Below are 16655 nucleotides of genomic sequence, written 5' to 3'. Positions count from 1 at the left end.
GCAGATTTTCACAAGCCTCACAGAAAAGGAGCACAGACACAGTGACTCCCTTTCCACAGTAAATTATCATTAAAAGTGTTCAACAGAGTATCATGAAGGAAAATTATTTCCTTGTCAAGTTTCTGATGTTTTCAGGAAGTGCAACAAGCAGCTGAGCTTCTGTTCTAACATTTCCAGTGGATGAATTCTTCTCTGCACTGACAATAATGTTTGCATATCCCCACAGAATGCTCTGATACCTGCAGAGGCAGACATCCTTCCTGCACAGCTGAATGGGTGGCTGCAACAAAATTAAGATTGGATAGGACAGGTGACCAAAAACTGTTCAAGAGATAAGAACACACCAATGAAAGCACATTTATAAAGATTTGACTCTCTGAACACACAGAGCTGGAAACATTTTTCACTGTATTTTCAAGGAGATGACCCATGTACTGGAACTTAACTGGATATTTCATTGTTATCCTTCTCCCTGTCCCACATGAAGAAGTTATTTAAATATGTTAAGCGTATTTTTCTATTTTTTTTCAGTGTCAAACATCTGCAGACAACAGTATGTACCTTTTGCGGAATTAAGGCAAAAAATTAAGAAGACAACTGTCTTCTGAAATTAGTTAAGAACTACTTTATGGCTATTTGAGGTTCAAAAATGAACCTCAATGATCTGACCAGTCTTTCTGAGTTAATTATTGTGAAGAAGAAACATGCTCCTACCAGTTTCTTTTATTAGCAAAAAGATGCTGCCCTTCTTTTCTGATCTTTGCAGCACATGAATGGATTGATAGCATTATTTCAATAAATAATGTGTCTGGATCATTATCATTCTGGTCAGTGTCTTCTGAACATATCCAGGAAAAAATCCCAAGTATGCAAATTCAAGACACAGGTTATTAAAAAGACCAAACTAATGACTCACACTTTCATTACTCAAGCAAAATAGTATTTGCAGTACTGTCAAATGTGATAGTGGCAAATATGAAGCATCCTGCCCTGCATTTACAGCAGGATGATAGTCCTAAAACATGCCAGTCAGCTCTCTGAAGAGTAATTGTTAGCTGAAGTGATCAGATCACGAAGTTCTTTAGAGGTTTGTACTATTCCAGGACATCACTGGTGAAAGTTTTTGATGGTACACTGACTTTTCTTAGAAGATTTGCTTATGCTCACAACAGAAAAGAACTCTAATGGCTTCTTCTTTGGTTTTTTTTTTTTTTTGCTTTTCTTCTCACTGAGCATTACAGACATGCCTGAGAGACTACAATTGTTTCAAAGCTGGATAAGGACTGGGATACAAGCAGAAGCAGCAGACAAATGACAATGGAAGTGAACCATTCAGCATTCTGATGAAGTTGAAAATTAGGACTGTTTACATAAGTCAGAACCTATTTGCATTTCCTGACATTTCAGGTCTCTTTATCCCTCAATTGAGAATTTCTTATATAAGAGATTAATGAATTGAATAAAAAAATAATAAAAAAGCAAAGCATCCTGCCACATTAGTGGTGCCTTTAGTTTGGCCAGATTGTTTCCCTGCTCCTAACTCTGCTTCAAGAACAGATTTGGTGATATATACACCAGGATAAAGCTTTTAAAGAGTGTTCAAAACTGAATGTTTAGATACTTTACACAGGCCCAGCTGATATTTTATACAGAGTACAGGCAGATTCAAATCTTGCATTTCTTAGTAAGCAGCATTCATAAACCATTTTATGAACATATTTTCAGAAAACCTTTAGAACTTGCACCCCTTGTTCATAATACCCCTAGTATTATGAAAAGGCTTTAATAGGTGTAATAGGCATGCAAATAACAGTTTCTAAATTACCTGGTTTCACAGTAGGCAGACCATATATTCAAATTATTCTGCCATTTAGATACTCTCTCAGATTTCAAAATGAAATAGAAGTTATCAGAGTTAGAACTACACACCTACTGATTACTGCTTTTAGTTATTCTAAACATACCTGGAATTACTTTAAGGACTGATATTTATCAGTGCCAGTAGTTACAACAGCAAGGACATCTCCCATTTCTTTCCTGCCCTGCCCAAGTCCCTGCTTTCCTGCAGGACAAGGGGAACAAATCTCACCAATTTCCTGTAAGTGCACAAGTCACAGAGACAAAATGTCTTTCACTGCCTGATAGGCTGGGACAGCTTTGGTGCCAATTCCTCCTCTCCATGACAGCAGAGAGGGAAGGTATTAAACCACCAGCAGTTTAGAGAGCCCAGGAGGCTGTAACACAACGTGAGGTGACTCTCAGGCATGCACCAAGCTGGCTGTACCCCCACAGGCCCTAAGTGCTGCCCACACTGAGCCTGCCCCAGACCCTGCAGGGATTTGCCCACCCATTCCCTTGTACCAGTGCTGCCCCTCACCCTCACAGCCAGGTCTCACAGAGCCTTGGAAGAGCCAAAACTTTTTAATTTTGATGTTCTAAAGCAAAGGAAGCCACTGTTCTTTTACAAATAAATCCATTTTTATATCAGTGCTGACTGCAACTTCAGGCAGAGATTTTACCAAGTTTTCCCCTGCAACATTGCAATGGAGAAAGAGCAATACCAGACTCATGAAGTTAAATTAAACAAAATGCCATAAAAAACTTAACTGCTGAGACAACATTAGATCAAAGCTGACCAAAGAAAAACACAGTCATGAGAGAAGTAATGGCATTAATTTAACAAGTTAATTCCAGAATACTACATCCCAAATAACAGGGAGAAGTCTCTCTATAAAATCCTCTCTCCAATTTCACTGGCACTGTAACACACTGACAGTTTGGCAGAAAACACAGTAAAGACACTGTAACTCTACTAATTATCAGGACCTGTGTATAGGGAAGGCAATACATAGAAGCAAAAATACTAATGGAGCAACATGGAAACAGAAAATGGATTGTTCTGAGGCTTTCATAAACTGCAGCAGCATCAGCGGTCAAGGTGCTGAATGCAAGTCAGACTGCTCTGATTTAAATCTGCTCCTGTTATTGTGGCCAGCAGGAAATGTGTCTCCAGACTCCCCCAAAGCCATGGAGGACAGGGCACTGCTCACCTCCTCACCTCTGAACAACACTCAGGCACAACTGAAGTGCTACCGCAAAAAGCTTCAAACCAGCAGTGGAAATCTCATAAACAAACTTCAAAGTAAATATTTTACCAAGCATAAGTAAGTACTTATTAAGATTTAGATCTTATCTTCAGTGTCCTTGACATTTTACAATAGTGTTTATCTCCCTTGTTTGCTAATTCACAGAATTGGATAATCTACAAGAAATTTACACATTAGAAATGAGCAGGATTCTCGGGCACGAATTCATAAATATGACATTAGCACAACAATACTCTAATATAAACATACACAATGCTAAGTAGGAGCAAAGCATTTCCTGAGAGCAGAGGAGGCCCCGTTTGCCACTGAGTGAGCTCTGGGTGAGAACCTGCAGGGACCCCAGGAGGGGAAAGGGCCCAGCTTGTCCTGTGGAGCAGGGCTCTGCACTGCCAGAACTCTCAGGGAAAGAGGCTGGGAATTAAGTCAGTGAATCAGTGACCCCCAGTTACATCAGCCCAGCACTCTGCTCAGGGGAGGGGAGATGAGACAAGTTCAAAGCTAAACAGCTCTATGAAGACAGTGGGATTCTGTCTACAATGTGGACTCCTCTTTTTCCAATTAATTAAAAACACATGAGTAGTCTCTGCATTGTGACTATTAATGAAGTCCAACATGAAGCTTGTATTCCCAATTATTAGTACTCACATGGACAATGAAAATAAATCCCATTGTAATAAAAAATTCTATTTTTATCTGGTCACTAATGGGACATAAAAATCATACTGAGACATTATTTCATAGAGACACACAATGTTTCCAACAAAAACCTGTAAAAATTAACCTGGGGGTTTAAAGACTCCTCCATAATGTGAGGGAGTAGCTGTGACCACTTTTGGAGAAGGCACACACTGTAAGCAAATGAGGGCTTTTGTTACTCTGTGAAGGATGTCAGAGGCATTTGCTTCTTTTTCCTGACTCATCCTTTTCCTTAGCGGGCACTCTGACCCTTAGCCCTGGCAAATCCATCAGCACCACAAAGTTCTGCCTGGTACCTCATTAATCACTCCCCTGCCGTGCGCTATCTTACCTGCAGATGTAATTCTTCTTGCAGGACTCTTGCAAATTCAGGCAGTTTGGCTTCTCCCTGTCCTCATAGGAGCACACAGGAACAATGGTCTGGCGCCTCCTCTCAGTGCAGGCCACGTCCCGGCAGGAGCAGAAGAGCATCCCGTAGCTGTGCTTTGGGGGCACCTTGTCAAAGAACAGCCGCAGGGCCTTGTGGCACTTGCGCTTGTTACAGATCTCGTTGGACGTGCTGCTGGTGCAGGGGGTTATGTAAGCAGATCTGAACCTCTTGCAGGTGTCATTTAGGTTACAAGCTTTGGCTGCATCCAAGCAATTGTTCCCCTTTGAAAGTACTGGCTCCACTAGAAAAAACAACACAGCAGCGGTGAGAAAGGCGTCGCATTTACGCTTTGTGGTTATTTCACCGTTAACGAGACCCTGAATACATTTATTTGTTCCATACAAAGCTTTCAGTGCCAGGAACTGGGACCAGTCCTTCTGTTTCTCGGGGTAATGGTTGAACAAGTGAACAAGAGCATGGGCATGCTGTGAGGGCAGTGAATATGCTGGTGAATAAATGACACTCTGGGCAGGGTGTACTTCATCTTCCTCGCAGCAGACATGCAGGGTGAGGACTGGGTACTCACTAAACAGCTCTCCTTCTCTAAAAGCATACATCTGGCATAAGAACACAGTGAGAACATGGGCTTCTAACTCTGGTTTTGTAAAGCTCTGACAATTCCCAGTTCTTTCCCTTGAACAAGTTAAATGACATGCTGTGCCTACCCCAGGTGACAACATTTAAAATTAATCTGTGTATAGTGCAGAAAGTAAAGTAGACATGCCCAGTACTACATTTTTTGAGGTCTGAGGACAGCCCACCCAGATAGGAAGGAAATCAGGTGCAGCCTCATGTCTGGGAGCTCTCTAAGGCCACCCACAAGTTCCATACTTAGGTAAAAAACATGGTTATAAGATCTATAAATGCCACCTGAACCCTGGAAAACTTATGAACTTTAGAAGGTTTGAAGAAGCTGACATAAAATTAAAAAGTGACTGTGAAAGAAAACATTTTAAAACAAGGATGTCCCCCCTTTCTCTCTCTCTCACACACACACACACACATTACAAGAAATTACAGTAAAAATTAAACTCAGATATAAGTTAAGGCTATAATTACACATTTAATTTCTCAATACATTACCCAGATATTAAAACCCAATAGATGGTTTGCTTGAAAACTAAGGCAACTGGCATCAGATTGCAAAATTCAATTAAGAATAATTGTAATGCTGCTTTGGATGTTAGGAATGCCAACATCAGAGATCCAAGAAAATACATTAATTTCCCACTGCTACAGAATTTGCAAGCTGAACAAAACATTTTGCAAATATCTGAAATCTGCTGTAACCTCTTGGGGGGACTGGCCGAAGATAAAACATTTTAAATGATCCAAAGCTCTAAATTGGTCTTACAGAAAGCTTTTTTCCCCCTAGATCTTTCACCTTTACCCAGAAACTCAGTCCAAGGTCCTTCTACAACTCACTGCCACTCATCTTTTTCTCTTTTTCCTCAGCAGGAAAACACGGAGCAGCTTGGCTGAGATGCTGCACTGAGGTGCTGCATTTGTTGGAACACACTGTGCCCAAGATGGGCCTTGGCTGCTTGCACATGCTTCCCATTATTCAAACAGATCACCTGCAACTGTCCCATGCATCTTACCTACCCAAAAATAACACAAAGCTAAGGAGCATTAGATTTGTGTTTCACTCTAGCAGCATGCTGTAACTGTGTTCAGCATGTTTGTACATTTAACTTTTGTAATTTAACAATCACACTCCAAGTCCTTCTCAATCTCAGCTGCTTGCATAACAAAATGGCAACTTTTGCATCTTATCTTCATAAATTACAAAACTGTAAATATGCAACATTTGACTATAAATTAAGAGCCCAGCATTTCTTATAATAGCAGCCTACAACAGATTATGCAACACCAGATGCAGAAGAGAAGAGACACCCAAAACACAACCCTCTCATAAAATTGTAATGTTTTTATATAAAATGTTGTACTACATTAGCATACAACTATAATATTAACTATGAACTCTCAAAGTTTTTTTTATACAGTATATAGAATTATATGTTTAGTACAAATATAATTACTCTGTAATCTGCAGGGCATATAATTATACAATATATGAATAGTATATGCTAATTACTATGTGATTGCAGAGTAATTACATGGTTATTTGTGCCTGGGAGTCAACTGCTGAATTCCACTATTTAAAACAAAATTCTGTGGAACAGCTCTGAATGGGGTACTGCAATATGAACAGACTTCAGCTTACAGTACTCATATATGCTGCTACAGAATGAAAAAGCACTGTGAATACAAGCATGTCAAAAATCAGAAGGGACAGGTTAATCAATCTTTTTTAAACGCAGAACATAAGCCAAGTCACTGACAGTGCAAACAGCAGTGAGAGTTATCTTGGGTGAAAGTTGAATTAGGTGCAAAGTCTTCACAAACTATAGTTATGCATATTCATACCTGTCATTCAATTTATATCTGCCCAACACTCACATTCCTCTACACATCAGCTCCGAATACAGACTGGTTTGGGGGTTTTTGTTTTTTAAAACTAGCCCTGGCTGTAAAGTGCCCCTTGCCTTTTCTGTTTTGATACATATGTCTCTAACTATTGTTTCTGGCATACTTGTAACATTATACAAATTATTTTTATCTTTTAAAAGCAAGACTAAATATAGAAGAGGTGCATCAACTGCATCTGAATTAAACCAGATTGTCTAAACCAACTTTTCTCATTAATACCAACTTCTCTTAAGCTTTTAAATCACATTTGAATGCAAAACTGACAGTCTACAACACATTTAATGCTTTATTTCTATTGCAAAAGTGTAGAATTGTTCCCAAGTCCTGGGGTAACTACAAACAGTTAACAATACTGGGAGTGTTCCTGAGGATTACTTATGCAGCAGTAATTTATAAGGTCAAAATTTCACCCAGCTTCTGTTCTGCAAAGCTTAAATTATTAAGACAGGCAGGAGTTTGGCTCTTACCAGGTACTGACTACCTTAAAAGCAAATGGATCTTATCCAGAGCTACTTTCCATGCCAGAATCCTTTGAGAAAGGTTTGTGTAAGGAGATTCTTTTTCAGTTCTCCCCTCTCTTGGGGCATTAGGATATGGACTGGGGGCAGTCAGGGCAGGGGCCTGCGACAAGTCAAGATTTCTCTTCACCGGCATTTCCCAACCCAGAGCTTCCTCTCTTCCAAACCCACTTTGCCTGGGCCCATTCTGGAAATCTCTGCCAAACCACGGAGCCCTCCACTCGTGCCAAATCAGCAGAGAACCCGTGGGCAGTCACTTCACACGGGGATAAGTGGTGCCTGCCGGCTGTGAGCGAGGCGCTGGGTCCTGTCTGCAGCACGGGGCCCAGGAGAGCTGGGCTGAGCTGGGCTGGAAGCACCAGGATGCTGCCCCAGCCAGCAGGAGCCTCCATCAGCAGCTGGGGATGCTGCCCTGATGGGGGCAGGCAGAGGGATGGCAGAGCCCAGGCAGAGGCAGGAGCTGAGCCTTGGTGGGACAGCAGCAGCAGCAGCGTTGGGATGCCCAAACCCCGTGTCCCAGGAGGTGGCTGCTGCACAGCTCACACAAACTGGGGCAGGACTCACCTTCACCTGCGCCCCCAGCACTTCTACCGCACATGGAACACATGGGGCACCTTTTCTGACCAATTCTACTGGTGAAAAGCAGGCCTTGGACTACAGTGCAACCACTTTGATGTTTGTCACCTCCTGCATCACTCCACCCTGGCCCAACGCTGCTACAGCTGCAGCAGTCCTGGACTCCATCTCCCACACACCACAGAAAGAAGAGAGCCAAAAGGCCCTGTCTTTTATCCAGAGGTGCTCCTAAAGTCTTATCAGGGCTTCCTCTACCCTGTTTGATCTTCCTCATGTTTCACCCTCTTTCACAGCTTCTCCACCTTCATCTTTCATTTTCTTTGTACCTCCACTTCTATTTCATTTCTACCTCCTGTGTAGGTTCTTTGCACCTCCACTTCTATTTCATTTCTACCTCAACTCCTGTTAACCCACCCCATGGTACTCAAAAAAAGGATTCTCAAAGGGTACTGGGAGATTCTTATTTGTGCTCCCACCAGACAGAAGGAGTACAAGGAATATTAGTTGTTCTGTAAGACTTTTATTAAGCAGCAAAATGGACATTTAGTTTTCAATTTTCTTACAGCATATAAAAAACAATTTACTGAGGTTGTCATTAAAATTACCATTACTATTTGCAAGTAATTAGCATTAGTAGGTTTTCTAGTGGATATAGTGAAGGGAATGCTGTAAAGAGAGCAATAAATGCTAATGTGATGGAAGGCAAAATTACAAAGTGATAGAGGTGACCACATGGGTATGGGCCCACTCCAACACAGGTGCAGAATATGGCATACAGGAACCAAAACCTGACCAAAATTAAGAAGAGGGCCATGATCCCACTTAAACAAAAATATTGCCGTGGGGTCCACCAAAGTACTTTTGCTTTGTAAGAAGAGCAGATTAAAAAGTAAGGAAAGCATAGGAAATACTGTTATCTGGATTAAAATAAACTACCGTTTTCCTCTACAAATTATTCTAATGCCAAATGGAAGAAAAAAAATAGCCATCCTCAAAAAAATCCTGAGAACGACAGTGTTATTCTGAAGTTCTACTTCTCTTCTGCTCAGCATTTACTACACAGCCAGCCTATTTCAAACCTTTTCCATAATCTTAATAAGCAGGTGACTTAGTTTTTAAATTAAAGCTAATACATCATCAGCTATGACCAGAGCTTTCAGAATACTACCACTAGGTGACAAAGATGAGACTGATGCCTGTGAAAGGTACAACCAAAGCTACAGCAGCAGAAAGATCTAAACAAACCTGCCTAAAATGAGACTTCAGCTTCCTAAGACCAAAGCTGGAATATTTTATATTCCTGGTTAGTCATTAAGTCTTTGACCATACAAATTGCATAGGTCTCTAGAATTCTCTTCTGAATACCCCCATAAACTTACTGGAGGAGGTAAATAGTGTCTCCTGTCCAAGCCATTTAGAGATCAGGAACAATCACGTCGCTTAGCATGAACCAACAGGCATGATTTGGAAGTGTTCATCTACCTAAGTGATCATCATGTTATGTTTGGAAGTGTTCAGCTACTGTGTTATGCACAACTGCTGTGTCTGAAGTCTTTCCCAACACACCCTGGCCTTTGTTTCTGTGAGACTCCGCTGGTGAATCATCAGCTGGGATCTTGCAGACTTTGGTTCAATGCCTTCCGTGGCATGAGAGACTCAGAAACACTGTTCTCATTTCCCAGAAGGGCTCTCAAACCATCTCACTGCAGAGTGTTCTCAACAAGGAAATGGTACATATTGCAAAACAAAGAGGGAGCAGGATGCTTCAGCCCAAGAATGAGAGCTATCACAGGGAGGCAGACGGCTGGCTGCTGGCCTGCACCCAGGAAGGAGAGTTACTTCTCTTGCAAGAGCAATGACTGCAAACCTTCCCTGAAGAAGACTCTGCAAGCCTGCAGAGGCATGATCCCACTTGTACTCCCTACTTCTAATCCCTTCAAAAAATCCATAACCCTTTCTATAGCACACCTCCTTGCCTTCCTTCCAGACCAAGGTACTGCCAAACCCACAGGAAGAGTACCCTCCCAGGCTTTCTGAAATCCCACGGAGACGAGCAGAGAGCAAAGACATCCCACTTCCTCAAGGACTGTTCTGATCCCTTCCTCAGTGGCTGAAGCACCAGGACCCCTTGTGCTGGGTGCCCATGACATTTCTGGCTGGCTGCTCCCAGGAGCACACACTGACTGCGGTGTGGGCAGATGCTCTGCCTGAGGCTCAGAGTCTGGCTCCTCCAGCCCAAAGCCTTCCAACAAAGCTCAATTTCTGTATTTCCAGACACCTTTCACTAGACCAGGCTGCTCAAACTTCATCCAACCTGGACTTGAATATTTCCAGGGATGGGCCATGTGCAATCTGTTCCAGTGCCTCGCCACCCTCACAGTAAAGAGTTTCTTGTTCCTTTTTTATTTTGTTTGCTTGTTGTTAAAACTGTTTTCTCTGTGTACTTTATAAAGACTCTGGGCTTCTTCTAAAGATTTTAGGTATCACCTCAAAGCAGAGGCTTCTGACTTTCAGGTGGATACATTTATCTCTTGGTCTGCTCCTGGAAGTTTAATTCTACTAATGGGGCCACATTCCCTAAATACTGTATTTTTTATTGCCCAAGTTCACCACTTGATCTGGGCTCTAACACTCAACAGAGCTCTTGCCTATATTTTGACTTAGATCCTGCTTTAGTTAACCATTACCTGGTGCATTTCAGAGACACTGCAAATAAAGGTTGCAGTGAAATTGCGATTCCTAAGCTGCGTATGTATTGATTAAAAAGGGGGAAATTATATCTTACTATTTCCTTTAACACTTAAATTCTTTACTGGGGAGGAATGGGGAAAAGCTGAGCAGAAAACCCCAAGGTGGCTGAGCCCTGTGGGTGAGCTGAGGGACATCTGCTCAAATTACAAGTTATGTAAGAGGGAAGTCTTATAAATCTACAGTGATCTGGTTTAAATTTTAGTTCCACAAGGGCAGAGATGGAGAGGAAACCTTGCTCCCCAGTGTTAACAATACTGTGGCATACACTGCTGAAATTCTGTCTTCACTCACAAATACCCTGATCTATCACCTTTCATTTCTATTACAAATCTAATGAAAGGTTATGCCAGGGTCCCTAATTTTCCACATGGCACTGAGGACAGCAGTTCTACATTATATTTATGCCAGCACAGTTACTTTGTTCACTGCAGCTAATCTGAATTTTCAATAATTCAAGTTATGAATTTGGCTCTTTAAAGCTACTGTTACTTCTGTCCAAAGTATCTCACTTAGGAGGCAGAAACACATTAATAAAGCCAGAGACTTGCTAAACAAAGAAACTACAGTTGTTGCAAACTGATCTGGCCGCTGTTTCTCACATTACTGCGCCAATGATTTCAGTTCTACCCTAAAGAGTTTTAGGGTGTAAAGATCATTTTAACCTATCTACACTACACTAACACTGGGGATGGATTATGCATGACTGGGGCCATGTACAGCATACAATTTTTTTGTGAGGGATTCAGTCATTCCACACACAATTCATGCTCTGTGCTGAGTGAGAGGCTGGGTTTGTGATGTGGAAGGCTATCACCACAGTTTCAGCTGAGTTCTTCTAATTAATTTCCCCTTAAAAATAGAGTGCAAACGTGTTACTGCATATGCTCTCGTCTTATACAGTTCAGTATTTTATTATTAGCTAAATACTAAGTCAACAGAATTAGGAAAGAACCAGAAGACACGGAAATAGAGAATAAACCTGTGAAAACATTCAAACCTACACAGTTGCCATGAGAAGTGATTTACTGCACGCAAGTTCTCAAGACACAGTGAGGGACTGTTTTGCCAAAGTCATGCCAATTTACAGGGCAACTTTCAGCATTTCTTTTTATTACTACAGAATTGAATTCACAACTTGTTTCCTCTTTTCCTCAGACTTGATTAATTACCATGTTAACATAACTACTATTCTCCTGCTTATAATGGGCTCCCTCTAAAGTGCTGCCCCAGCAAAATAAGCCAGGAGAAAGCTTTGAGCTCTTTCCTCTAGCACTGCAATCCTTTCTAATCTCACTATTTTTCAAATTTATACTCCATTCCAATAAAGCTTGTGTGAATATTACAGCAAATCAGATAATACAAGGTTATGACCCTTGTAATTGATCCTTCAAGGTTCTCTTTGCCTTTTTTTTCCAGTTGACATGGTAAAACCCACATTTAGCTGTGCTTGTTGACACTTGAGAATTCACTTTGTTGGTCATATACACTGTTTCAGAGAGATCACATTACATAATGATGTATTTCTTGTGCTTCATTTCTTCTATACCTACAAGCCCATTAACCTGTAAGCAAACCTCCCGTGGGGCTGTAAGACTGCAAGTATCAAGGGGGCAATGCTCCCATCCTGTTCAGAGGGAGCGTGGCTGGAACAGTGTATTATGTGGGGACACAGGCTTAAACATTAGCTACTACCTAAATAATTTCAAATAAATAAAAGCAGCTTAAAATAAAAAAGTTAAATTTCCATTTATAGAAAAATGCATTTAAATGAACACGGATCATGTATCCCAGCACTAGGAATCAGTTTTCTGGAGCAATGGTTTCTGTATCACATGACCACTGGAATAAAGTGATTAATTGGACTGTCTCAGTAAATGCAATCATTACACTTTTAATTAACCTTTTCAACCTCTCACACCTTTTCGTTTTGTTATGCATTAGATTTTTACAGTTTTCCAGTTATTATGCCTGACTACACTTAAAACAATGTGGAGCTCAGTTAGAAAGATAAGAAAAACAATTGAAACAGCTCTTACTGCTCGTAACAGGAAAATACCCCTGATAGTGTCATCATCAGAGCAGTTATAAATCAGGTGGAGGACAGACATTCTGAACTCTGTGGCTACGTTCCCACCTAATTTTTGTTTTGGCAGCACACTGTTATTTAATGACTCTGGCTACCAGGAAACTAGCTTTTGAAAATTCTTTCTCAACCTAGTTATAATTACTCCATATAAATCATACAATGATCAATTATAATAATCTTAGCTTCATCCATTATTTAAACTTAGAGTTTGAATCTACACAGCAGGAGTGCAGGAAATTCCAAAGTCCCTTCTCTGCTCACTCACAACTGCTTTACTCCTGAAGCCATGCCAGATACAGCAAAGAAGGGGCCAGATATGCTCTTATCTGTGACATCCAAACCTGAAATAACCACAGATTCCAGACAAGCAATGGTTTCTGGCTTGGTTTTTGGCTTGGCTTTTTCTAACCACACTATCTTACACTTGGTGAAACTAAATTCAACATGAGATTTTGCTTTCTTTACCTTGGTGGACCACAATCAGGGGATCTCTGCAATTACATACAGGGACAGCATGAAATATTCTTACTTTAAAATGGCCTAGGTCTGCCTCACATGGACGCATACAGATACATTTGTACACACATATGTATGTACTAGAATGTTTCAGTACTATTTGGTTTCATGTGTCCTTTCACAAGAGCTCGAGAAAAAAAAAATCCAAATGTTTGTGTCTCATTTAAGACTGATCCTCAGATATCTGAACTCAGTGTAATATAAACATTAAGTCTGATGGAAGGAGGAAAAAAAAAACTTAAGAAGAAACAAACTTTCATGAAGGATCAAGCAAAACATTCAAACCATTTTCAGAAAAACTTCAGAACTTTAACTGGATTTTGAAATAGTAACAAGAATTTTTAGAACTATTTGATAAACTATGTGTTTTTTATCTTGCAAAATATTACCTAATTGTTGTTAGTTTTCTGCATCTTGTCCTAATTCAGTCTTAGCTATTATATTTGCTATCCAATGCAAAGACAGTGCCTGTTTTGAGGTTCAGCATTTTTTCATTTCCAACACATTTTAATATTTCAACTACATGCCAAAAATTCCTTTGTCAATAGAGGTATACTTTTATGTACCTCTCAGCTAAGTCTGCCCAAAGCCCCCCAAATTTTGCAGCATTTAGGCTGAAGCAGAGAAAGGAGATGACAAGGAAGGAAACCTTGCCAGGGCAGGAAGAAAATTCTAGAAATACAAGGTCATACATGTGATAAAGCAAGTATTCATATCTGATATCACAATCAGAAGGTTTTTCAGTAACTCCACAGCCTCTCTGAACAGCTATTCAGTATTCCCAATGCATCCCATTAAAATTTTTTCATGGTATGTTATCTAGCACTTTCTGCAACATAATTCCCCTGTTTTCTTCCTAAATTTACTCCTTTCCTCTTAACAATGGCTTTTTAATTTCTTGAAGACTCTCATTCTCCCATTACTTGTCTTTTAAGTTAGTACCCCTCATATTCTTTCTTCACAACCCAAATACATTTTCTGGATATCCAAACTCGTTCTATTTATTCACAGATTTGGGAAAAAAAAAAAAAAAAAAAAAAAAAGAAGTTACAAAAAAACCCCCCAATCATTGACCAAGAATTTCTGTACAAGTTGTACTCAGGAGATTGCTACAGACAGACAAAACCTGTTAATTCAAGAGTTGCTGAAGCATAGCTTACTCCAGCCTCAAGCAATAGCAGTGTAGGTAGGGATGGTTTGCACACATTGACTGCCTGCTGCAGGAGTATATATTAGCTTATCTTTGACAGCAGCTTGCTCTTGATGGCTATAACCTGAAAAAAAAAGTCAAAGTATATAAAACCTTAGTAGAAAAAGTATCCTGCTTATTCTGCAGTGTTCCTCTTTCAGAAGGAAACTGAGAAAGGACAGTGGCTGGAGAGGTGATTGTGAACCCAGTCTGACGGGAGCAGCTGATGGGATAACTCAGAGAACACTTAAAGGCAGAGAAAGGGAAAGATCTGTCCAGAATAACAAGAGGAAAGCTCCACTGTTCCTAGATAGGAGAATCACAGATGTCTCACTGGTCATGACAAAAGTCCACCAGCACAAGAGAGTGAAGAGGCTAAAGCCCATTGAGAGCAGCAGTGACAGACACAGGGCAGATGCTCAGTTGGTGGCAGCAGCAGCAGCAGGGGTGGGGCAGAGGGTGCCATCATGGCATGGAGAGAGCTATAGAGACAGGGAACAGCAAAACCCACAGCAGCTGGGGAGGCACCAGCTCAGCCCCCCTTCCCCTGCTGCCAGTGAAAACATTTCTGGGCAATTATCTGGCCCATCGACCAAACAATATGAGCCTCATTCCATTAATCCACCACCAGCTGCTCCTCTTTTCCCTATCACTTGGTCCCAGCAAAACCCTGTTGAATACAAATAAATACACCACAATGTGAAGAGGACAGCAGTGGTAACTTTTGGTTCATGGATTTGGTTATGTGAGTTTCAGTCACTGTGCTGCTGCTGACTCCATCTCCACTGCTGAGCCCAGAGCCAGTGACAAGGAGATGTGTGCACTGGGGCAGGTGTAGCTAATGGATCAAGGGAAACAAGATACTTTGGAAATAAGTCACTTCAATGATAGTGCCCTGGAGAGTTAATAATGGTTATGATGGTCCCCATCCTACTGTGTGCCCAGAAGATAAAGCAGCACAAAATGAAGGTGAGGCAGCTGTGTATGATGTACGTCACTTACCTACAGTGCAACTGGGGGTTTGTTAACTTGAGATCATGATGATATTTAATAGATTACGCCACACTAACAATTAGACCACTGCCTACTGTCTAATCTAAGTCACCTGTCACTTTCATTTATGCCACGTGAAACACGTGAAAATAGACAAAAAGCTCCTTTTTGTTTTGTCTTCAGTGCTCTTGGCTTTCCCCTGTTCCCCACAGATCCCCCTCCTGAGCTAGTCTGGTTACATTTCCTTAGCTCTTATGGATGGCCAATATCCCTTTTTTTCCAAATGTAAAAATGTGTTTCTTTCTGAAAAAAAAAGGCAAAGAGGGAATAAATTTATTTTGACTTGTAACTATGTTTAACAGCATTTGTGTCTATTTTTTGAGGTGCTGCCCCTACACTGAACATAATATTTTGACTTCCATTTACTTCAAAAAACTCTGAATCCAGATTTTATGCCGAAATTTATCTTGTCTTTGAAACCCATTTAAATCAACTAAGCATTTGATTGAGTGCTGTAGTGACCTGGGCATCAGCTAACACTCTCCTTACCTCCATTTTTAACTCTAAAATACATATAGAATGTACTGGTTTTTATTTGGCATACACATTTTCAAATATGTTAATGCACAGGTACACAAGACAGAAGTAAACACAGTTGGAAGAGAAAAGTAGTGTTATAACAAAATTGATTATTTTGGTGTTCAAATACTTAAGTCAAATGAATGTCTTCCTAATTAGCGAGGAGTGAGCCTCACTAAGTAGAATGACAACACTATTTACATTTAAATAGTCTATTTTCTTCAGAGTCACTTCACACACATGCACACTACTGAAACGCAGCCAATTCTGCAGTGGAGAATAATAATTATACAGCACCAGCAGCACTGTCCAAGAGACACTGGAGGGACATGGATAAGAGATGAATCAAGAGTGTATAATGCTCCTGTATTCAAAATTACAACACTTTTTTAAAAATTCTTTTTTCAACATTCATACTCCTGCCTGATCAGGTAAAAAGGGTTACTGCTGCCAGGAATTCATATCTCCAGACTGAGATCCCAACTCACATCCTGCTAGGATGCTTGCACAGTATTGACTAAAATGGATGGGTTTGAAATAGTAATTGACTAGTGATGTATGGCTTCCAAATAGGCAAATTATGTTGAACATGTCTCAGTAAGTGAAGAACCCATTTCAAGACAGCATTAGTATTAACACTGTTAATGTTTTAACACATTCCCTTCCTGAGGGTGCAGCCAGTGCAGTGCTGCAGAGGCAGCAGCAGCAGTGCAGCTCCCAG

The 16655-nt window shown here is 40.7% G+C and overlaps 1 protein-coding gene across 1 annotated transcript in view; it reads right to left on the bottom strand.

The window, feature by feature from the left end:
• The window catches only part of GFRA1 (GDNF family receptor alpha 1), a 138572-nt gene that overhangs the window by 51843 nt on the left and 70074 nt on the right, over positions 1 to 16655 (bottom strand). The window contains 1 exon segment of the mRNA XM_054637270.2: positions 4135 to 4474. Coding sequence (XP_054493245.2) covers positions 4135 to 4474 — 340 coding nt within the window.

This window comes from Agelaius phoeniceus, chromosome 9 (genome assembly GCF_051311805.1).
Source record: "Agelaius phoeniceus isolate bAgePho1 chromosome 9, bAgePho1.hap1, whole genome shotgun sequence".
NCBI lineage: Eukaryota > Metazoa > Chordata > Aves > Passeriformes > Icteridae > Agelaius > Agelaius phoeniceus.
The sequence above is the reverse complement of the archived record's forward strand: the minus strand, read 5'-3'. Positions and strand labels throughout refer to the sequence as shown.